The sequence below is a fragment of the Erpetoichthys calabaricus genome, chromosome 17, assembly GCF_900747795.2.
Source record: "Erpetoichthys calabaricus chromosome 17, fErpCal1.3, whole genome shotgun sequence".
Lineage (NCBI taxonomy): Eukaryota > Metazoa > Chordata > Cladistia > Polypteriformes > Polypteridae > Erpetoichthys > Erpetoichthys calabaricus.
The window spans coordinates 79687905-79710858 of NC_041410.2; the positions used below are offsets into that span (position 1 = coordinate 79687905).

The 22954-nt window shown below is 38.5% G+C and overlaps 1 protein-coding gene across 1 annotated transcript in view; it reads left to right on the top strand.

The window, feature by feature from the left end:
* cicb (capicua transcriptional repressor b) overlaps positions 1–22113 on the top strand; it is an 81007-nt gene extending 58894 nt beyond the window's left edge. The window contains exons 4-22 of the mRNA XM_051920943.1: positions 3753–3902; positions 4071–4278; positions 4459–4588; positions 4688–4870; positions 8730–8886; positions 9004–9170; positions 9268–9430; positions 9516–9613; positions 9731–11285; positions 11424–11638; positions 11751–11911; positions 16151–16335; positions 16669–16980; positions 17076–17644; positions 17950–18230; positions 19096–19247; positions 19531–19665; positions 19789–19920; positions 20384–22113. Of these exons, the coding sequence (XP_051776903.1) occupies positions 3753–3902; positions 4071–4278; positions 4459–4588; positions 4688–4870; positions 8730–8886; positions 9004–9170; positions 9268–9430; positions 9516–9613; positions 9731–11285; positions 11424–11638; positions 11751–11911; positions 16151–16335; positions 16669–16980; positions 17076–17644; positions 17950–18230; positions 19096–19247; positions 19531–19665; positions 19789–19920; positions 20384–20733 (5303 nt within the window). The 3' untranslated portion in view covers positions 20734–22113. The remainder of the gene's footprint in view (positions 1–3752; positions 3903–4070; positions 4279–4458; positions 4589–4687; positions 4871–8729; positions 8887–9003; positions 9171–9267; positions 9431–9515; positions 9614–9730; positions 11286–11423; positions 11639–11750; positions 11912–16150; positions 16336–16668; positions 16981–17075; positions 17645–17949; positions 18231–19095; positions 19248–19530; positions 19666–19788; positions 19921–20383) is intronic.
* The last annotated feature ends 841 nt before the right edge of the window (positions 22114–22954 follow it).

Consider the following 22954-nt stretch of genomic DNA (forward strand, 5'->3'; position numbering starts at 1 on the left):
AAAATGAATCAGTAATTAAGATATTCGTTGCTGCCTAGTTTGTAGTTTTATTACACATTAATCTGTGAAATGCAGATATGAACATCAGCAGATGCAGTGTCACAAAGTTGTCTGTGAAATAACTGACTTTGCACTCTTATACATTTTCATACAGTAAGCTAGTTTTATTTTTATTTTTTTTATTTTATATTAAGCTTGTTTCGGGTTCTGAATTTAACACAATATTTGGTAGCTTGAAGAACTAGTAGGATGAAAAATGTACTAGTTGTGGCAAATCTGTACTAGTCCTTTTTGTAACACAAAACATCATGATGAACAAAAATTCTATTTTGAAGTGAAACTTGCACTGTTGCAGAGTGTAAATGAACTAAGCATCACTTTAGTAAAATCTGGACCCATTTCTTGAATTAGTTCAAAATTTTTAAAGTTGCATGCATATATCAAACAGTATAGGAATCAGAAAAAGATACTACTTTTTATATTCATGCAAATTCCTATTTTCAATATCTGCAGTTATCCTTTAAATTTAATCTAAAGTAGCCAAAAGGTATCTTTTAATGTGTTTGGATTAAAGGAATGTAAAATGTAATTTATATGATTAAATTGCAAAAGTAATTAAGTTATAATGTAAATGAAGGTGTCATTTTAATTCTTCAAAATGGAAATACAGATATCTCTAATTAAATACTATAGATTTCAATGAGGAGATCAATGCCATATAATGGGGTGGCCAACTCTGATCCTGGAGAGGCACAATGGCTACAGGTTTTAATTCAATTTTTTAATTAATGACTAGTTTTTGCTACTAATTAACTTAATTTCTTTTATTTACTATTTAAGCTTCTGCTCAGCCCAATGTCAGTCCTGGAGGGTCACAGTTGCTTCAGGTTTCTGTTCCAACCCAATTGCTTCATAAGAAATCACTCATTGCTGATGAAGCACTTATTGCTCAACTGACATTTTTCTGCTTCATTTTAGTGGTCTCACTTGTTAAGATTTTGAACCCTGAATTGCTTATTCTAATTTTCAATAAGTTGTATTTTATTGTTTTAGCAGCAGTTCTCCATCTAGCTTATCTCCATTTCCACCCGTGTGTATTCATCATTCACTGTTTGATTTAAATTAAGTACTTGGAAGGAAACAGAAGAGAAAGTGAAGAACTGAAAATTACCATCCATTTTAGGCTTCAAAATACTTGGATGACACATACATCATTAGAAATGAAAACTGATTTAAGAATAAACTGACATGGTAGAGTTAAAACACTAACAAGAAATTAAATGAGATCTGTTATTGGTGAGGATTGGCTTCTATATAAGCAACTGAGTTGGAACAAAAACCTGCAGCCACTGCAGCTTTCCAAGATTGGAGTTGGCCACCCCTGGCATATAACAAGCTGTTTAAATGGTATGCTTTCCTTGGAGAAGTCATAATTAAATTAGAGATATTTGTAAAATGCTTCACAGTATATACAACTGAGAGGGACTTCTGTTTTATCTATGGAGTTTTCAATTTTACATATCTCTAATTTCCATTTTGAAAATTGGCTTGAATCCTAGATCTCTTCAACTCCTTTTGACTAGTACAAAATATAGCAAATATCTGAGAATTGAATTCTCATTTGTCAAAATTAATTTGTAGATATCTATAAAATAATCTTGATTTGTCACAATATAATTGTAACTAGTCAAAGGAAGGTATTAAAAGTTGAAATGACTTTCCTTAAGTTAAGGCATTGTTGTAAAGCAGAAGGGTCAGCCCTTTTTTTGTTTTGGTCTCCTGAAATTACTGTTGAAGGCCGACCAGACCACAGATCATCTTCAAGAGACATTCTAGCACAATGTAATTTTGCAGCCCCTCTCTTGTGATTGGTATATGCTGGGAACTTGTCCTTTTACATGATGACTGGGTGACAATAAATCTATAACTTCATATTGTTTTCTAGTGTTAGAAATTCAATGGTGGCACAATACTTAATTTTGCCATTTTCTGCATCCATGTTGACTTAATTCTGAAATGAGTAGTATACACTATAAACCAGAAATTTTAGAATTAAGATATTTTAGTACCCAGGAGCTAATCTTTGGTTGGCTGCAAAGTTAGGACTATGGAATACCTCTTTCAAGTTCACCTCTAATATAAGTCCTCTAGGGTGTATTCAGTGTGTAGTTTATTTGCTGTCTTTTTATTCAAATTTGTTTCTATTCAAAAACATGCTATCTAATTCATTTGTAGCACCAAACTGGCTGAATGATACTCAGGGTATTATGCAGTAGACTAAAATCAAGTTCAAGATTGATTTAATACACAGACTACATAATATCTTTTATGTAGTGAATACATTTGTTAGGTATTTTAAAAGTAATACAAAACAGTTGCTTTCTCCTATATGTGAATTGGCAGTTGAAGAGACCAGCTCAGGCTCAATCATTAAGGCACTGGGAAGGATTTGAACAGCAGTCTTCTATCCTTTTGTGTCACAGCTGTTAGACCACACTTTCTTTTGCTTGTTGTCACTTAGGTAGGGTTCTTTCTCTATGATCCTACATATGAAAAGGGTAAGTGGTTGAATGATGTTTGGAAATGAGGTCAGCACCAAATATAAGTGCACACTTTGACTGTGTGAATGTACTATGCAGTGTTTCCCCTGTACTAATAAAAAAATACTAATTGTTGTACTAATTAGAAAATAATGATTAAATTATCAAACAAGATCTTTGTACAGGAAAAATAAATACATATACATGTGGTACAAGTTTTAAATTGAATTACAATTAAAGCATACCCATAAAACAGGCATAGATGGTAATTTTAAACAAAATTGTATTCATAACTGGCGTGCCCACTAGAAAGGCATACACGTTTTTAATTGAATCACATTTTCTAACATGTTATAACAAGTAGGAGTTGTTTGGTTTGCATGACAGGTTAGATTATTGAAAGACCATGAGTTACAGGAAGGCATTTGCTTTGAGGGAAAGGGGGTAACTTGTTGTTCCGTGAAGGCAGTGTCAGATTTATTTCTCAAAACAATTCACAATGAGTTTTACATAGAAGGCAAGTAACATTTAAGGACTGCAGTTTCTAAAATTTCACCACAGATCAGCGTCTAGAGCTGTCATCACAAGTGAATCGCAGTGCATAACTAATTAAAGATTCCTTCTGAGTTTTCACACTGATTCTAAGGTTTACATTATGTTGCCTATGTAGCAGTAGATGAATGTTACTTTTACAGCCATTTGACAAAGAGGGCTTCATGTGAAGAGGAACACTACATTAAAGTAAATCAGGTTCACTTGGTTGCAGTGTGCATTTTTTAATTTACTTTGGCTAGATAAATGAATTAATTTTACTTTAAGATTGGATGCCACAGTGCCATTAAACCCACCCTGGAGTCTGCTATTCGCATGTTGTGGCGGTGAGGTTTGCGGTGGAGACAATGGCCGACTAATTTAAGTGGTAGGGGAACACTACTACATAGTTAAAGTATTCTCTCTCTCTCTCTCTCTCCACCCCCTCTATTCCTCAAGTATATCAGTGGAATCTTTATTTAATGAATTATCTCCAGTTTAACCACATTTCATTTAAAATATTAACCATGGTTTGTAACTTTAAAGGCATAGCATAGTCTCATATGCTCACTGAGGATATTGAGTTCTGTTTGCTTTTGGGGTGTGAAATGCAGATATAAGTAATACCATGTTTTGCTTTCTCATGTGTTGGTGTTTTGTCTCTCCCCCCCCCCCCTTTAGTTTGGACAAATGTGGAGCCCAGGTCTGTGCCTGTGTTTCCCTGGCATTCTCTGGTCCCATTCCTTGCTCCCAGTCAGTCAGAGTCTTCTGTTCCTTCATCTGAGAGTCAGCAGGCTGTTGATCATCCTCCCATACCAAATCAAAATAAAGGTTAGTTAAAATGCCCAGTGTGAATATCAAGATCTCTGTTGATGTATCTTTTTATAGAAACTTCTTTGATTCTGCAAAATATTAAGACTCCAAAATTTGTCTGGTTATTTATGTGTGGTTATATAATATACTGTGGAATACATTGTGAAGTTTTATGTTGTTTCCTAGATCCTTCGCTTTCCTGTGTTGTCCCAGTTCCAGACTCCGGAAACAGTAGCTCAGGAGGTGACCCTGAGAAACCCACAGCACCCAGCCCCAGCCAGACTGAAGTCCCTCATGCAGGGGCAGCTATACCAGCCGAAGATCAGGCACCTTTGGGAAGAGAGGGAGTCGTAGGTGGTGCAGACAGTGAGACTGAAAGTGATGTTGATGACCCGTAAGTATCCAATAATTACTGAAGAGCAAGCAATGATGATAGTTTTGTGGTTTTTAGCATGCAGTGGTTTTGCACAGGAAGGGTAATCTGAGTTACACATCTTCATTTATCAGTTTAAATATGAATGCCCCGTGACCCTGAACTGGGTTAGTTTATTCAGTGTTTTTCTTTTTTATTCAGGTTTTACCCAGCATTGATGTCTGAAGCACCAATATCTGTTTCTCCAGTAAAAAGGCGAACCCAGTCACTTAGTGCTTTGCCAAAGGATCGAGATCTAGGATGTGACAAAGAGGGCCGAAGTCCAGGAAAGGTACATAGATAATGATAATTTAGAAATGTGATTTGGTTTTATGTAAGAGTATCCTATTCAAACTGATATCTGAATGAGAGCCTGTTTATCTGACTGTAGAGGGAGAAGGATCACATTCGTCGTCCTATGAATGCTTTCATGATCTTCAGTAAGAGGCATCGGGCTTTGGTCCATCAGAGACACCCAAATCAAGACAATCGTACTGTTAGCAAGATCCTTGGAGAGTGGTGGTATGCACTGGGGCAGAAGGAGAAGCAAAAGTACCATGACCTAGCTTTTCAGGTAGGCTCATACATGAGTGGTATAGTGAAGAATGAACATGCATGTTATGTGCTTACATATACAGTAAGTGAAAAGTGTAAAAATATATCTGTTTATGCTCTGAATCCTTAGAAACCAGATTTAAGTAAAGATGTTTGAAGATGGATGGATGGATTGATGAATTATTGGGTGATTTTTGTGCACTCTGTTTCCAAAATACATTAGCCTAAATTTATTTGTAGTAATATTTTTAAGAGCACACCTTTTATTAAAGCCAGCTATAATGTGTTATGTTCATGCTGCTATCACTGGTTGGACTCCTTTGTTACTTACTACCTACAGTGGGTATAGAAAAGCAAAACCCCCTTCGAAATATTCCCATTTTTTTTACTTTACAACGTTAAATGAAAACACACACAAAAAATTTCTTCCCAGCTTTACTTACTCAATGCAACCTATAATATCCAAGTGACAGATATCATAGCTACAGTTCAGAAAAATGATAAAAAACCAAAAACAAGACATACTGATATTAATAAAGGGTCACCCCCCAATGTCAATAGTTTGTTGAACCACCTTTTGCTTTAATGACAGCCTTGAGTCTGTTGTAAAGCTGATAGAGAAGTAAACCATTTCTAGATTGAGCAATATTTGCCCACTCTTCTTTACAGAACTGTTCAAGTTTGGTCAAATTGGATGGGATTTAGGTCTGGGCTCTGGTTGGCCCACACAAAGACATTCACATTTTTCTCCTTCAGCCACTGTGTGGTCAATTTTGCTGTGTGCTTCAGGTCGTTGTCATGTTGAAAGGTGAACATTCTGCCCATCTTCAACTTTCTGGCAGAGGGTAGCAGGTTTTCCTCAAGAATTTGACTGTATTTGCCCCATCCATTTTTCCTTCTACCCTAACGAGAGCGCCAAGACCTGTGGCAGAGAAACACCCCCACAACAGGATGCTGCCACCTCCATGCTTTACTGTAGGTATGGTGTGTTGTGGATGGTGAGCTGCATTGGATTTCCGCCAGTTGTACCGTTTGGTTTTGAGGCCAAATAGTTTGATTCTGGTCTCATCTGATCATAAGACCTTTTTCCACTTGGCATCAGAATCTTAAAGGTGCATTCTGGTAAAGCTCAAACGAGCCTTAATGTGACCTTTCTTGAGAAGTGGCATTTTCCATTGTGACCCTCCCGAACAAACCATTAAGTAATATTAGTTCTGTCTTTTTGACTGAAGTGATCAAATGCATAGAATTATTTTTTGCACAGTTTGGCCAAATCCTGCATGGAAATGCCATTAAAAGCAACATCATGCAGGAATCTCTTTGGGTAAGGAAATATGTTTTTAAGTTTTGTAAATACAGTAACCAGACTGGTAGTCTAATAATCCAGTTTAAAATTTTATCTCAGATTGTCCATTCTTAGTGTATTGGTTTAAAAACAAAACTAGTCATCAAATCTGCTAAACCTGCATGTAGATGTTGACTTTTACTATTTGTAAAAAATTTTGATGCCTGTCTTATTTCAGTTTTCATTATTTGAGTCGTGAATTGGATGGTTGTAGTTATCAATAGAATACCTGCCTAATTCTTCTTTTAAAATTTTCTTCAGTTTTATTACATTTTGTATGTTAAATGTGATATTTGGGTTTGATTATGATGGATGTGAAGCTCAGTTAATAAACAAGCTTGTCTCCAGATTAGCAAAAGTAATGAAGACTATTATTTATCCCGAAATATGTTTATAACTATTATGCTTGTATCTGGATAGATCATACACAGTAATACTATTGATAATTAGCCTCCTGTCCCTAACAAGTCATGTTTTTAGGTTTTGTTTTGTGCGTGGCATACCACATACACCTGGTAGTCGATTCAGATTAGATACTTGTGTGGTTTAGTAATTGTATTTGTATTGTATATGTGTATCAAATCAGCATTTGTGTTGCATGTTAGATGTCATTTTGGCTCATTTGAGTGGTAGTGTGCTGTCAGTCTAGGACAGATTGGATCTTTTTGGATACTTGGAACAAGGGTTTTTTTATTTTTTTTATTTGCTGTATTGTCTCCCTTTCTTGAAATGTAAACCATAAGGAGAGATTATTTACAGCAGCTATGTCACTACTAGCCCTATGCTGACATCTGTTGGCTTAAAGTAGTAAAACAATGTTGCACTTATGCAGTCATTCCTTGTGATTTGCATGCAAAATGATCACTTCCTATGTTTTCTATTGTTAAGTATTCATTGTCTGAACCATCTTATACTACTAACACATGGTTATTTAAGCCCAAATGTGTATTCCAGATTTGTCCTATATGACTGTCAATGATGTTTTATTTTAGAACTTTAGTTGTAAATTTTAAAAATTAACATTTTCTGTTGCAATACAGTTACTCTTGTCTCGAGTTTTGCACTTAACTGTAATTCTAATTTGACATCTTTAACAAGTACTTAATTTCACTTATAGAAAGACATTTTATAAACTATCTTTTAAGTAAACAATGGTCAGTTGCTAATAATGGTAACCTTTACTTCACATTTGAATATTTACATAGGTTTTCTTGTTTTGATTTTAACATACATTGGTAAAAAAATTTAACACTTAAAAACTCAGCAATTCTGGAGTTGGGTGCTCATTTTTGAACTTCCACTCTTACTGTAATTTATTCTTATACTTGTCAATGATAAACATTTAGCTGTTTTTTATATTATACTGCTTGTTGTAATGTTTTTAATAAGCCAACAATTTTAGAACGGTTATTGCAAAACATTTTGAGTGTTTGAAAGTTTTTTACCTTAAGATAAGGATGTTTCATAATTAGAACAGGGCTCCATCTTAAGTTAGGTATTGGGTGCAAGAATTTTAGTCTAGAATTTAAACTAGAACAGTTTTTTAATATAAGCAAATTTTTTTTTTTCTTAAAGCTACCTAAAAAGCGTAGAATTCATAAATAACTGTTTTACTTCAGTGGAAGAAACCCCAATGGATTACTCATGGGTTTAAGAGCTACCTGAATAGTCTATATAACCCATTTATAATGCATTCATCCCTCTTTGCATGCTTTCTGGTGTTAATATTCCAAGCAATATAATACCAACAATTTTTAAAACAATGTAGTAATGTTCATTAGTATTGCGTGTAAACAACTTGAAAGATGTTGGAGTCTGAGGAACAAGGTGGTACCTCTTAATTTGTGAGGGCTAACTGCTTTGTATTGAATCACAAGTAATAATTTGTTTTATTAAGATTCCTACTGAACTGCTGTACTAACCAAAAGTCGAATCATAAAATTAGGCCAAGTTAGTATAAGGCACAACATTATTGCACTCTCCAGATCCAAGTTAGATTTTTTTTTTTATTATTATTTTTTTTGTTCAAGTTAGCAAATCAGAGAATGCATGGAATAGGCAATACTGTTATTGGCATATACACCCACACCTTGAAATTTCAATTGAATAATGTTGTCATTACTGTGTAAATAAATATAATCTAGAAAGTTGCTTTTCCTTTATGAGAATGCCACTTAAGCTGTGTCTAAACAATTAAATCATTTAACACATTGAAATATTTGAAGAAAAAAAAATTTTTTTTCAGCATTTGTTTCTTATATATGAGAAGCAGTTTTAGTTTACAGTTAATTCACTGTTTAAGGGTTAGTGAAACCTGTGTAATTATGTTAAAAATTGGATTTGTATTGATTTAGCCTTTTTAGCACTCTTTTTTTTTCAGAATGGTTAGAAAGACATCCCAGCTTTTTGTGCTTTTTTCATTGTTCCTGCAAATTTATTAGGTCAGACATTGTAAATTCAAATTAGAAAAAAACCTTAGGAAGACCCTTTTGGTAATTTTTTTTTTTTTATATGCATATTTGTTGCATACCAGGTTAAAGAGGCCCATTTTAAGGCACACCCAGACTGGAAATGGTGCAACAAAGACAGAAAGAAGTCCAGCTCTGATGTGAAGACGGCACTTGTGGGACCTGGAGGAGTATCAAAGGACATTAGAGAGAGAAGTGTATCTGAGACTGGAACCGTTGGAGGCAAGTTTCAGAAATTACTGGTGATATTAGAGTGCATCGTGCTGTTTTGAAACATGTAACATTTTATTTTTTATAATTATACAGAGGTTCTGATGTCATCCCATGGTGCAACCTCAGGGACAGAGCAAAGGGGATGTCCTGGGGTTGCATCAGTAAACGAGCGACTTGGAGGGGATGGAACCCAGGCACAGTTGACACGACCCAGAGCTTTCTCTCACAGTGGGGTGCACAGTTTGGAGAGAGCTGACAGGAACAACACACAGACCTTAGTTGAGTTGGCACAGGTATATTTGGTATTTCATTAAATTTATAATACAGATGTATTGTTGTTAATTATGATTTATCCTTCGTATCCTACATATTTTTTCTGCTTTCTTGTAGATGTGTGGCAGCACTGCCTCTCAGTTTTCTGGGACCTCTAGTGTAAGATTCTCGAATCCTAGGAGGTCCTATTCCCGTTCACAACGTGCAGCCAGTGAAGACATGACAAGTGATGAGGAGCGAATGGTCATCTGTGAGGAAGAAGGAGATGACGATGTCATAGGTGACAAGCAGTACTTAGAAAGGAGAAAACACTAGTCCTCATTGCAGTCTTTAATTACACATCTTCCCTTTTTGTATTTCCCCAGATGATTCCTTTCCCCCTGGGACCATTGATCTGAAATGTAAAGAAAGAGTAACAGAAAGTGATAGTGAGGGGGCCTCTGGGGAGGAGCCTGAAAGCAAGGTAGTTGCATTCTTACAAGATCTCTGGAGGTTGGTTTTCTTTTTTTCCCATCTGTTATTAAATAATTACGTGCTCATTCTCTCTCCCCCAAACCCCCCCCCCCCCCATTTCTTACAGAGAGCCTTTGCACCAGTAATTCGCTCTTCCTCTGCTGTTGTACCTTCGTCTTCATCCTCCATTTTTGCACATTGTCGTACTGGAAGTGATTTAAAATCTGATAAAATTACTGTTGAAGAAAAACAGAGCCTAAACCAGGAGCACCCAAGTTCTTCAGCAGTGCTCCAGCAGCAGCTTGGAATGGCTAACTTAGTCAGTTCACAGTCTGGTCAGCAACGCAGTGTTTCCTTGACCTTGTACCAGCCAAGCAATGTATACAGTGTCTCAGGTGGAGCTAACACTGGAGTTGGCAAGCATTTCCCAGCAACTGGAGACATTAGTAGCAGTGAGAGCACAATGCAGGTTTTTGAAAGAAAGAGGAAGCGTGTTGAGAATAGTGGAATGGCAGTTCAATTGAAGGACTCCACAGCAGGGATTTCTGATTCACTTGCATATGGGACAAACGCTTCAGTGCCTCCTAATGTAAACCAGTCAGTAATTGCAAGTACTGTCAGCATTCTGCCCACGTTAGTCTTCCCCCATTCTTCACCTGTGACTAACACCTCATGTATTTTCTCCACAAAGGCCTCAGTTGCTGCAAGCAGCACAGGTGTTCTTGGTACTAGCTTGGCACCAATTATGGGGGCAACAAGAATGGCTTCCACTGTTGTGACCAGTGTGGTAAAGCCTGTGAGCAGTACGCCTGTACCTATTGCTAGTAAGCCTCCACAGTCTGCTGCTACAACAGTCGGGAGGGATTCAGCATCCACTTTAGGGGTCACACAAAGTGCTGTTTCTTCACTGGAACACCTGCATGGTATACAGAACAGAGCTGTCATGACACCACCATTGAGCACAACAAATAATGCAATTACAGTTGGTGCGGGCCGAATTTCAGGTTCTCCTCTACCCCAGGTAGGGGTGATTTACACTGAGAAACAGCAGCAGCAACCACAGATTCTTATTGGACAAGGAGCAAGCATTGGGGGTGTGGCTAAGCAACACTTTTCACCTAGCACATCTGCTGGTACCAGTACCCTCAATGTAGCAGCTGTGACCAACTTGGTTGTTGGTGGACCGCACTCTTTTGGTAATTCAGGACAGACCATAAATTCCACTAGGCAGCCTGCTGCAGTTCAGCTTTTAGCACAACAGCCTGGTGCCACTCCAGGAACCAGTAATAATGGTCCACTTCCTCTGGGTATCCTTCAGTCTCCAGCACAGTTCCTGTCCACTGCTGCATCCCCTGCTTGTGGGCCAAAAGGGATAACACAAGTACAGTACATCTTACCAACCCTTTCTCCTCAATCACTGAACAATGCTGCATCCTCTGGCAGTAATAAAATTGGTCCTGGAGGTCAAACTACTCTACTGCCCACTTCACACAATCATCACCCTCCTGTTGCTCAGCAACCAGCCAGCATACAGTTCACATTGCCAGCACCACCGCCTGGTACTGGAGCAGCTAATGGAAAGGTTATTGCTACAGCAACAGGAGTATCGCAAGCAATACCGATCATGCAACCTGGACCTGCTGCTAGCCCAACAATTGGAGTCGTTTCTCCAGGGCACAGAGGTAAGGAGCAATGACATATACTACAGGAGATAAACTTTCTGTAGTTGTTTACTTTTATATCAGCATAGACTTGCCTTTTAGTTGCATTTTACATTTAGCAATTACTCTATCTTTCCTTGTCTGCTTCTATAATTGCAGCTCAGTCTTTGTCTCCAGTGCAAGCCCAGTCTCCAGTACTTTCAAGCACGGTGCTGCAGCCTTCAAGCATTCTGACTCCAGCAGGACCTGTTCAGGGCAAGATGTTGGTGCCTATGTCAGCAGTCAGGCCAGCAAATTCGGGTCAGCCTCCCCCTTTGCCAGTTGTTCCATCTCACCTTCCTGTACCTGTCCAAAATGGTGTACAGCCTAGCAAGGTGGGTAGCAGAATTTTTTGTTTTTGTCTGCTTGAATACACAATTTATCCTTTCTCCTGACAAGCTGAATATGAGAGACTTATTAACTCAAATTCTTTGTTATTACCATTAGATAATTCATATTGCATCAGTACCTGTTGTCCAGTCCCAGCTTTCTTCAACGGGTGCAGTGCAGGCTGGAAGTCACTTTCCAGTTACTATGGCAACTGCAGCAGTGATGACTCCTGGCTCATCACAACCACAGAAAGTCCTTCTGCCTTCTGCAACTGCTCGGTAAGATAGTCTTTTGAAAATACACCCCTGTTTTCATGATCAGTTTTCCCAAGCTATCAAACTAGTAGCCCCAGACACAAATATTTTATAAAGGAAGTGTTTCTTGAAAAAAGTTGGAAGTTAAGCTTATCGAATTCATTTTGATAACATCATTTTAGTGAAAAAGAGAAGAAAAATATGTTAGATTGAGTTGATTTATATATTTTTGTAATCGGTTGTGTACTGTCAAGGTTAAGAAGATAAATAGTGGTTAGTAGACAGATAAACGGGATTTATGAAAAAGCACACTTTAACCAAAACTAAATTCTATTTTACCCAAATAACTACAACTTCACTGTATAAACTGTATTCACCAAGGCCGTAGCATTTGTTGCTAAGTGCTTGTTGGGCTTTATAGTCCATACTATGCAGTTAAAATGCACAGTGTACTGTACTGCATTTTGTAGGCAGAATGATATGTGGATATATACTTGATGGCATGTTCCACCCACTGGGTTACCAAGATAGGGCTCTGAATCCACTTTCCAATTTTAGAGTACAACCATATCCAAGTGAAACAAGCTGTCACAGAACTTTCTTATGGATTTTTTTGAGTTGAGTGCATATGTGAACAAAGCTGGGTTAAGAATCCCAGTAAAAGTAATTAGCATAATTAACTCCTAGGGATTTTCTAAGAAATTATTGAGCAAAGCACACAGAGCATTACCACATTGTTATTTATGGCACTCTTATATTATTGTAAGAGATCCAGTCATATGAGACTTCGGTGGTTATGAATTAAATTCTTTATTCTTTAGCAGAACTTTGATTTTTAGGTTAGCTTTTTCCAAAGTGTCTAGAAAGTGGTCAAATATAGAAATTGGAGGCAAGCAAAAGAAAAAATTATTAAGCCTGCTTACCACCAGGAACATCCAAGTGCTTCCTTCATAGACACTGTGTGCCACCAGCAAATAGAGCAATCCCCTCTGATGGCAGCAAAGTTGGTGAGGTGAATGTTTTGCTGCACATTTGTTGGAAACCTGGCTTAGTGTAGTGTTCTGTAACAACGAAAACCTAGTAGATTACTACTTTATATCCTTGCTTTTTCACATCTGACTCGGCTGTTTTTTTCTTCTATTCAAAAGTGATGCTGTCTCATATGTGGTGTCTTATTTGATCACATTTATATTTAAAAAAAATAAAATAAAATAAAAAAACACTCTTTCTTTATTCAGACATGCTGCATGCTAGTATATTTTTAAAGACAGACAAAAAGCATTAGAATCTACGATGTGTAGTTCTGACATTTTGTGTATGTTTGGGATGAGAAGTCAATGTGAAAATTCTGTCAACCCAAGAATCTGCCAGGTGAAGAAACAAATCACAGTAAATTCTTGGGATTACATAGCAATTTCTAAGGTTGAAAATTAAAGAAATCCCTTGTGAACACTGGGAGAATGTGTGAACATTACATTGATTGTGCCCAGACAGGAATTTGGATACAGGGACTTGAAAAATGTGGTTCTAATGTACTCCAGTCTTCCAAAATATACAGTATGTGTTCCCCTTTACAGAGCCTGTGTGCTTTAAAGTAAGAGCATCTTCTAACTCTAACCCAGGCCCAAACATAACTGATTTTGAAAAGACTACATTTTTAACAAAATCTTATGTGAGGTAAAATAACATTTTAAGCTGAAGCATTTGTCAGGAGAAGCAGGTATTTTCTGGCTGAATAACTGCACCTGATGGTTACTTTTTATCTATTTTTCCCGAATCTGATTTTTCTTAAATATATTCTGTTATTGGCTGAACCGCAAGGCGAAGCTCTCAATTTACCAGTCGATCTATGTTCCTACCCTCACCTATGGTCATGAGCTATGGGTAGTGACTGAAAGAACGAGATCGCGAATACAAGCGGCTGAAATGAGTTTCCTCCGCAGGGTGTCTGGGCTTTCCCTTAAAGATAGGGTGAGAAGCTCAGTCATCCGGGAGGGGCTCAGAGTAGAGCCGCTGCTCCTCCGCATTGAGAGGAGTCAGATGAGGTGGCTCGGGCATCTGATCAGGATGCCTCCTGGACGCCTCCCTGGTGAGGTGTTCCGGGCACGTCTAACCGGGAGGAGGCCCCGGGGAACACCCAGGACACGTTGGAGGGACTATGTCTCTCGACTGGCCTGGGAACGCCTTGGGATTCTCCCGGAAGAGCTAGAAGAAGTGGCCGGGGAGAGGGAAGTCTGGGCATCTCTGCTCAAGCTGCTGCCCCCGCGGCCCGACCTCGGATAAGCAGGAGACAATGGATGGATGGATTGGCTAAAGATACCAAAATTTAAAATTCCTGCATTTTTGCCTTTTTATGTATTCTCCTAAAGGATGAGTATGAAAAGTTTGCTGGTTTGATAACAGTCACAGCAACTTGACAACACTCCTGCACACAAAGTTGATTGTGAAATCTTTCTCTTTAAAATGCAACACATTAAAACAATTTTTGTGGAATGTGAAATCAAGCATGTTAATGTGGGGTATGATGAGCTGAATCAATAACAACTAAGGTTATCCTGCAGCATGGTGAATCATGCTACAAGACTTGCATTTTAAGCACAGAGTCAGTCCGCAAACTTTGTGCACTCACCTGATCGGTGCTGCAAGTAAACACTTGCCCAGCTCTTCTGATTCATATCAGTGGAGCAATCTGGCAAGAACTCTGAATTTTTTTTTCTATTAAAAAGAATAGAGAACCTTTAACGGTTGATGGGTTCTTTCTTTAATGAACAAAGTAATGGTTATCCTGACAGAATACTGTCTAATTAAATGCATTTTTGATATTCCTTCTTGTGCTTTTTATTGTCTTTTTTTTTTGCCCAACATTATCACAGAAATACTTGGCAGTAGTTATTTAAATGTTAATGTTTTCAACTGTATATCATCTTCATGTTTGTATTTCTGACTAGGTTTAGTGTAGATAACAAATATTATAACCAAAACAAATCAAAAAACAGTTTGTTAATCAAAATAAAACTAAAGTATAACTGAAAAACAAGCTAAACTGAAATTACAACTCCATACTTGAAACCTAACTGAGATAATATTTAAAATAAGTGGAAAGTGAAAATGTGTTGTATCCATGTTATTAAGTAAACCAGTTGCCAGTAGCTTCCTCGTCAATAATACTTTCCCTTTTTCAGTGCAAAACTTTTTATAATAGGAAATTCACTTTCCTCATTCTATCCACCCCGAAAGTTTGTAAATGAGGGGCAGCACAATAACCCTGCTACCCATTAGTCCATTATTTTTCATTGTACATGGTACTTGTACACATGACAATAAAGAATTGAAATTGAAATTAAAAATGGAATGACTAGAAAACCCATAAGTAAATGCTTTGAAGACTGACATTTAAGCCCAATCTTGTGCTGTTTATCTAAAGTGTGTTAATTAACGGTAGCATAACACATGCATTTCGTGTGTGTTCCATGTCTACAAAGATCTATGTAAACACATCGTTAAAACAGAAACATTTTTCATGTTTTAGTAATAATTGACAAAATGTAGACATGAAGTTTATAATGTGTGAAGCCTAAAGTCCAAATATCAAAGAAACACTTTCACAACAGGTACAAATATACCTGAACAAATGCACTCGGTCAGTCTGTAACAGCCGGTGTAAATGTTTGATACTTGTAAAGGTTAGCTTTGCTTTGTTTTTTTTTAATTCAGTTTCATTCTCTGTCGCGTTCAAGATTCTACCCTCGGCATGAGTTTGAGTATACCTCTGTTATAGTGCGTCTATGTGAAACCAGCAGCGTCAAATACGGGGGGTGGGGGGGGGTGTTCATTTTGCTTGACTTCACACTCTATACAACTCCAAGCTACTGACACGCAGGTAAACAGATTTGAGCTGAGAAAACTGTGTGTCGGTGGGGGATGTGATAGCAGGCTGTTTGCTGCTTATCGACACATTTACAGGACAAAAGACGCTGATGAAGTGTCAAGCGATTTAAGGTGGGAGGGATCTACGAGTTTTTTTGTAGGCTCTGGTAATTCTAGTGTTAAAGACAAATTGAAACCAGTTAGATTTTGTCGTGATGAATCATGGACTAGTTGGAGTGAGGCACACTGTATGGCCTATTGAGGATAAAAGTTTTTATAGATAAATGGATATTATACTTTATATGTTTAGAGATATTATTTCAAATAAACAGTTATAGTTGTGCACACCCAAGGAGGTAGATTTCAATCTCTTCCAATTGCTTAATCTTTCTGCAGTATTACATATGTCCAGCCTGCACCTGGTGTACCCACACCAGTTCCTCTGGTCTCTTCAACTGTCACTTCATCCCAACAAGCTCAACATACTCAAGGGCCTGCGTATGTTCCATCTCCTATGAGCACTCTGGGTTTTGCTGCTATTGCACCCTCTGGACAAACATTGGTTCAGCCTATTATAACAGGTAAGGGGGTGGTGTGGTCATGGGTAAGCAAGGTGGAATTTACCTTGATTTGGATGGGTAATATGGCCTGCTGGGAGCACTGATCTTCAAACCTCATGGGCTCCCACTGATTTGCTGTGTAACCCTGAGTAAGTCACACTTAACTACCTTGAGTGCAAGTTTAAAAAACCTGCCATGTATAAATGATTCTGTTGTTGATTTTTACTTCAAACATAGCAAACAGAGATGGGGGTTTATTTTTAAAAGGCTTAATATAAAGGTAGATTTTCAATGTCATATTGGTTTAAAAAAAAAAAAAAAAGATTCCCATTTTGTTTTTCCATGTCCCTTTAGGTCAGCCCTCACTTCTAACCCCTGGACAATCTCAGTCTTGCCCACAACTACCTCCACCAAATCCTCCCAGTTCTGGGGGTACAAGCCAGTTATTGACTGCGATCTACCCTTCTCCAGGTGTGGCTACCGCAGGTGTTGTGTCAGTTGCAACAGTGCCCCAAAGTGTAGTATACTCTGTGTCTAGCCCCTCTGCAGCTCACAGTACCTCTGCTCCAGGAGCATCCAATAGCTCTGTGGTATCAATGCAACAGCAGTCTTCTATCTACCAGTACTCCTCAGGCTCTGGACTAGCTCCCGTTCCAGCAATGTCAGGTCAGTCATAGTGCCTTCACTTTCACTGGTGTAAAGGAGGTGATGGATGTATTGAATGTTTTTGTATTCTGACTCTGTTTGATGCATTTAATCAGGCAGTGTACCAGTTGCACCAAAAGCTTCCCGGATGGCACCCTCCACACCTTCTGCATCTTCAGTGAAAACTCCACAAAAGGTGAAGGCCACACTGGCTAGTATTCCTGTGGGCAACTTTGAAGGTGTCCGGAGCAGTACCCCTAACAAGCCATCTGGATCAGGGGAGAGAGAGGTTACTACAGTAGTAGCGCCTCGGTTTCTGTTTGACAGTGATAAACTGAGCACTGGGAACTCTCCCACAACTCCTCACACTCAGTCTAGAAGGACAGAACCTGAGCTTGCATGCCAGGTTGATCCAGCTGGGGAATCTCAGGACAGCAAATCGGATTTGGTTCGATCATCTGGGACACCTCCAACTGAGGATAAGCCAGCCACATCAGCCCAAAAATTACAGGAGAGCTGGGAGAACAGTGTAACCACAAATAATAAGAGTTGCAACAGTGCTGATGACAGAGGAGGAACAACAGAAGGCCAGCTCAATTCAGGAGGAAACGGTGAAAATACATTGCAAAGCACAGGATCTGCAGCATCTATAGGATCCGTTCGAGGCAAAGAAAGTGCTGCTCAGGTGAGAAAGATGGAGGAATTTTTAAATATTGTATATGTTGTACTATATTCTACCCAATTCTACTCTAGTGTTTGTAAATTTAATTTATGTATTTTAATCTCCAATGTGGATAATTTCAAATCATCTTCGCAAAAGCTGAGAACAGATGGCAAGAAATGTAACTAATTACTACTGCAGTGAGCTTTAAATCGTAATGTTTCTAGTTCAAACTTGTATCTGTCTTACTGCATGACACTGAAGCAAGTATTGTCCAGAACGTATAAGAAGAAAAAAAAAAACATAAGCACTTTCTTCCTTATTTAAAGGTCCAGAGTGCAAGGAGGGGCCCAGTTTCAGAAAGTTCAACCGCTTGTCAGCAGCATACTACCGCTGCCATCACCACTTCCTCTTCATCATCCTCCCCCTCCTCTTCCTCCTCCTGCTCCTCCTCCTCCTCCACCTCGTCAGCTAACTCTACAGTAGTGGGAGGAACAGAAAATACAAAGTCACTTCCTCCTCAGGTAGAAGAAAGAAAAGAACCACTACCTACAAAGAAAATAAAAGTGAGGCCACCACCCTTAAAAAAGACCTTTGACTCTGTGGACAAGTAAGTTTGAGGACAGTTATCTGTTCATGTTGACTTTTTTGAAATGGGATGATCAGTTTTGAAACCAAAAGGGCCCCAGTGAGAAAAGCTTTTCATTGCAAAGTGTTAAAGCTAAAATTAAACAGAAGCCACAAGCTAGTGTGTGAAACATTTGTTCATAGAACATTAATGACTGTCATTTAATTTAAATAGTTTCTAAGGGGTGAATTAACAGAACATAGCCAAGGTGGATACAAATCATGTGGTTTATTTATTTATTTATTTGTCCTTCAGAGGATCAATACTGCAGCTATATATGTTTACTGAAATTATCAGCATTTTTTGGTAAACATCTTCGATCGACATTATATAAGCAATCTAGAGGACAACTCTTAGTATATTAAAAAAGAAAATAATAAAGGTCATATTGACACTTGACTTTTCTGTATTCACATTCTACATACAAATTCAGAACAAGCAGTAGTCTAACTAAAGATTTCAAGTCAAAGCAGAACATGTGAATCCACCGTGACACTTCAAGATTGAGAAAGAGCCCCCAACCTGAAAAATGCAGAAAATTGTAATCAAGAAGTTAATTAAACTTGATGTTCAACTTGAAGATACAAACTAGCCTTTGATTTTGGGACTAGATTAAGTATTATTCTGCAGCCGTCATAATCCATCTGCAGGACTGAGAGAACTTTCAATATTAAACTGTGTTCACAACCAAAAATAAACACCCTGGCTTAAAAGCTTTTTATGGTGCAAATTGTTTTACCCCTGTTTTTCTTCTTTTTGTACTCTCTCCCCAGGTGGCAAATGTTTTTTCCTTTGTGTTTTTCAATACAATGCCATTGTTTCAAGTCTTCATCTTAATTTGTTTCAGGGTGTTGTCAAATGTGTATTTTGAGGAGCGTTTTGCAGAACTCCCAGAATTTAGACCTGAAGAAGTTCTGCCCTCTCCAACTCTGCAGAGCCTTGCCACTTCTCCCCGTGCAATTCTAGGCAGTTACCGCAAGAAAAGAAAAAATTCTACTGGTAAACTGACTAAGTTCCTGAAATATTAGTCATGGTTATAGCTACTTTACATCTGGACTGCCAAATTGCTGTCTTCTGCTCTTTGATGTAATGATTTTAAATAGCTGTTTTTAAGTTACAGCATTTGCTGTATTTTGCAGAAAAATAGGTTAATACTGGAAATGTCGCATGCCTTGGAGGGAATGCTACTACTTTTGTTCGAGTGATAGAGACTTAACTGAAAAAAGCATAAGATACATTTGTTTGAGGGGATTGGACTTACTCATTATTCTTTTATCCCTAGATCTTGATTCTTCAACGGAGGATCCAATATCCCCAAAACGAAAGATGCGTCGCAGGTCAAGTTGCAGTTCAGAGCCAAACACACCAAAGAGTGCAGCCAAGTGTGAGGGTGACATTTTCACCTTCGATCGTCCAGGTGAGACACAAGCCTCTGTCGTACCTGTCGGTTGTTACTTCTGGAGCTGTTTTATAAGTATCTGATACATACACACAATGTAGAAATTTAATTCTATGGTGAAAACCTGTCTTATACTCACAGGGACAGATTCTGAGGATGTTTTAGGAGAGCTGGAGTTTGACAAGGTGCCATATTCCTCACTTCGTCGAACTCTAGACCAGAGGAGGGCATTGGTTATGCAGCTTTTCCAAGAACATGGGTTTTTCCCCTCGGGTAAGAGCTGGTTATCACAACCTGAGAATTTCATAATTGAATTTATTTTGCTTTTAATGTCAGGGAAACTGCATTTGATGTTATACTTTATTTTTCTAGAAAGTAAAATATCCCTCACATAAATGCATGTTTTTGAAAAGTTTTATCAATTATTGAATCCTGCGTTTAGTTTCCTGTTTTGTGGAATGTGGATCTTCTTTTTATTGCAAGCTTGCTGCATTACTTGGTCATTTTAAATTGTGCCTCACATATTCTCTTGTGATCAGCATTTCTGTGTTTTGTAAAAACAGGATTTCAGTTTCATTTAATTGTATGGCCTGGTAAGATAATATCAAAATTGATTTCCCAGTGTAACCTAGCTGTTTTGCACCTAACACAGTTTGTGTGTGTGTGTGTGTGTTTTATTTTGTGTCAGTGGTACTGCAGTTTAACGTACTTCTCACTTTTTTCTCATCACTCACAGCCCAGGCGACAGCTGCCTTCCAGGCCCGTTTTGCTGACATCTTTCCCACAAAGGTGTGTTTGCAGCTAAAGATTCGAGAAGTGCGTCAGAAGATCATGCAGACTGCTACACCAACGGAAATGAGTATCCCAGGAAGTTCCCAAGACCAGCCAGCTAGTGTCCCTAGCACCCCTACTCTTCTATCGGGTAGTATTAGCAACTGCCAGCAAGGTGTTGAAGGTATATCTATTTCAGGCCAGTCTATTGAGGCTAGCCATTCCCATGATACACCAGAGCCAGGGGAACAAGAGCAGTCCAGCAGTCCCAGCTCCCAGCAGCATATGCACACATCCCAGGATTCCAGTAGGTGAAGTCAAGAGGAGGAAGGAAGTGTTGATGGAATCATGCATAGTCAGTCAGAGGGATGAGAGCTCCATTAATTCTGACTAGATTCTGTATTGGGGGGAAGAAACCTCCCTTCATCTGGGAGGTACAAGTATATCTTTGGAGAAACTTTCAGTCTTGGTCCCCAGTTTTTTTCAAAACTCAGAAAATGTTGACCCCTTTTCTCTTAAGTGGTACGTGGTAGCCTTCCACTGTTTATCACAGAGCACAGTGTACTGATCATGGCTGCTGAAGACTGATTGGAAGAGGGGGTCCATCTTAGGGAAACCCAGTGGAGTTGGGTTAAGAAGTACACTATAATAAGGTTTCAGTTTAATTTTCTGAAAGCTCTTCTGTCTGAAGCTGTTACAGAGCAGCAACATAGTAGGCAGGATTTGCCACTTACTTTGCTATTATGTTCACTTTACCAGAGTTGGGTGGGCAGGGAGGTAATCATGATTTGATTTGCTCAAAAATTAAAATAATCCTGCTAGTTATTTTTAGCAGGTGCACATCAATACCTGCCATGCCAGTGGTGGTTGGAATCAATGCCTAAAAACATAACTTGTTGATCAAATTGCAATAGACAGACTGATTCAATACATGTAGAAGCATCAAGATTTTTGAAACCACTTTTTAATCATAGATATAGAGAAATGGCTTGTGGCCAGGATGTCACTGTGGGGGGCCACTTGAAAGGAAGCACAAATGGAGCATACTCCTTTTAAAACTGCATCAATGTTTTAAATGTTTTTGGACATTTCCTGCTGTTTGATAATCTGTCTGTTTTGAAAGTGTTCTCCTGACACCTTCTGCACAGGACCCCCAGGAGCAGGGTCTGTACTTTCACACTAGCTGTCCTTTGATCGGGGCTGCAGTGTTCTTAAGACTGAGGAGTCATGTTGGTCTAAGGTAAAAGCAAGAAGTTAATCATCATGCAGTGGTTACTACTTCTGATGGCTCTAAGTAATGTACTGCAGCTTGCACAAAAGGGCAAGGAATCCTATGGAAATCCCTGACTAGAAAATCGAAGAAGAAACGCGTGAAAGGATTTACAGTGGGCAGTGCTACAGTCTCACTTCTAGGAGCTGCCTTACAATTTTGATGAACATACAGAGGCCTTTTGAGGGGAAACTGCTTTGGCTTCACTTAGAAGCATAAATGGAACCGTCTGATCTGCAGACTGGGTTTTACGCTTGGTGAAGAACTGTCCTGTGATCTGAAGGGGATCCTGTTGGGAGGAGTAAAGGGGCGCTGGTCAGAGCAGCGTTTCCACAGTTACTAATATATTGATAAAGTGTCACACTTTTAACAGTAATAATGATATAAAATAATTTTATATTATATAAAATGCTTTTAAAATGGAAGGACTCATTTATTTCTTAGCTGGTTTGTGAAAAACCACAATGTTTTGTCCCCCCCAAACCCTTCTCACTCTCTCTCTAGTACCACTCTGCCTCTCACACAGTTACCTGTAGATATTAACAAAATAACCGAAGTTGCAAACTTGTCCTATTTATACAAGAAAAGAAAAAAGTCACTTTAGAGATGACTAGTGGTTGTGACTTGATTTGATTTCGTTTCTTTTTCTTTTTTCAAAAGTTGTACTGCTGCTGTCGAATGTCTGCTTATGAAAAGGCCACTGAAAGGATTACGGACATCTCTGAATGTGCCTTTTTTTTTCTTTCTTTCTGCCCCCAGACACTTGTATCTAAAAAGTGCAACTTTGTTTCCCATTGACATTTTGCAGAGCTGATCTGGCAGTTTTGCTCAGTTCTCCTGAACAGCAGCACCCTCTCAGAGACAGTTATCTTGGTTTTGATTAGAGATGATTTGTGATGGCCTTCACACGCTGGATATTATTATTTTAAAACCGTTCTTTTTTTTCTTTCTTTCTTTCTTTCTTTCTTTCTCAGTCACTTTTTTTTTTCCTATTTTCACCACTCCATTTTAATGTAGCAGGGTCATTTTGGATCATGATAGTTTAACTTGAGCACTTTTTTCTGTTTTGGAATCACTTATTACATTTGACTTGTCTTAAGTTCTCAGATTTCATTGGTCACCTTGTAAGCAACTGCTTTACAAGAGTGCAGTTGGGTCCTCAAGAACTGGCAGTAGAATGGATACATAAAGAGATCTTGCAGACTGCATTCATTAAAATAGTCAGTCTGCAAAGTGTAATGATGAGAGACGGGTCAGCAGCGTGGT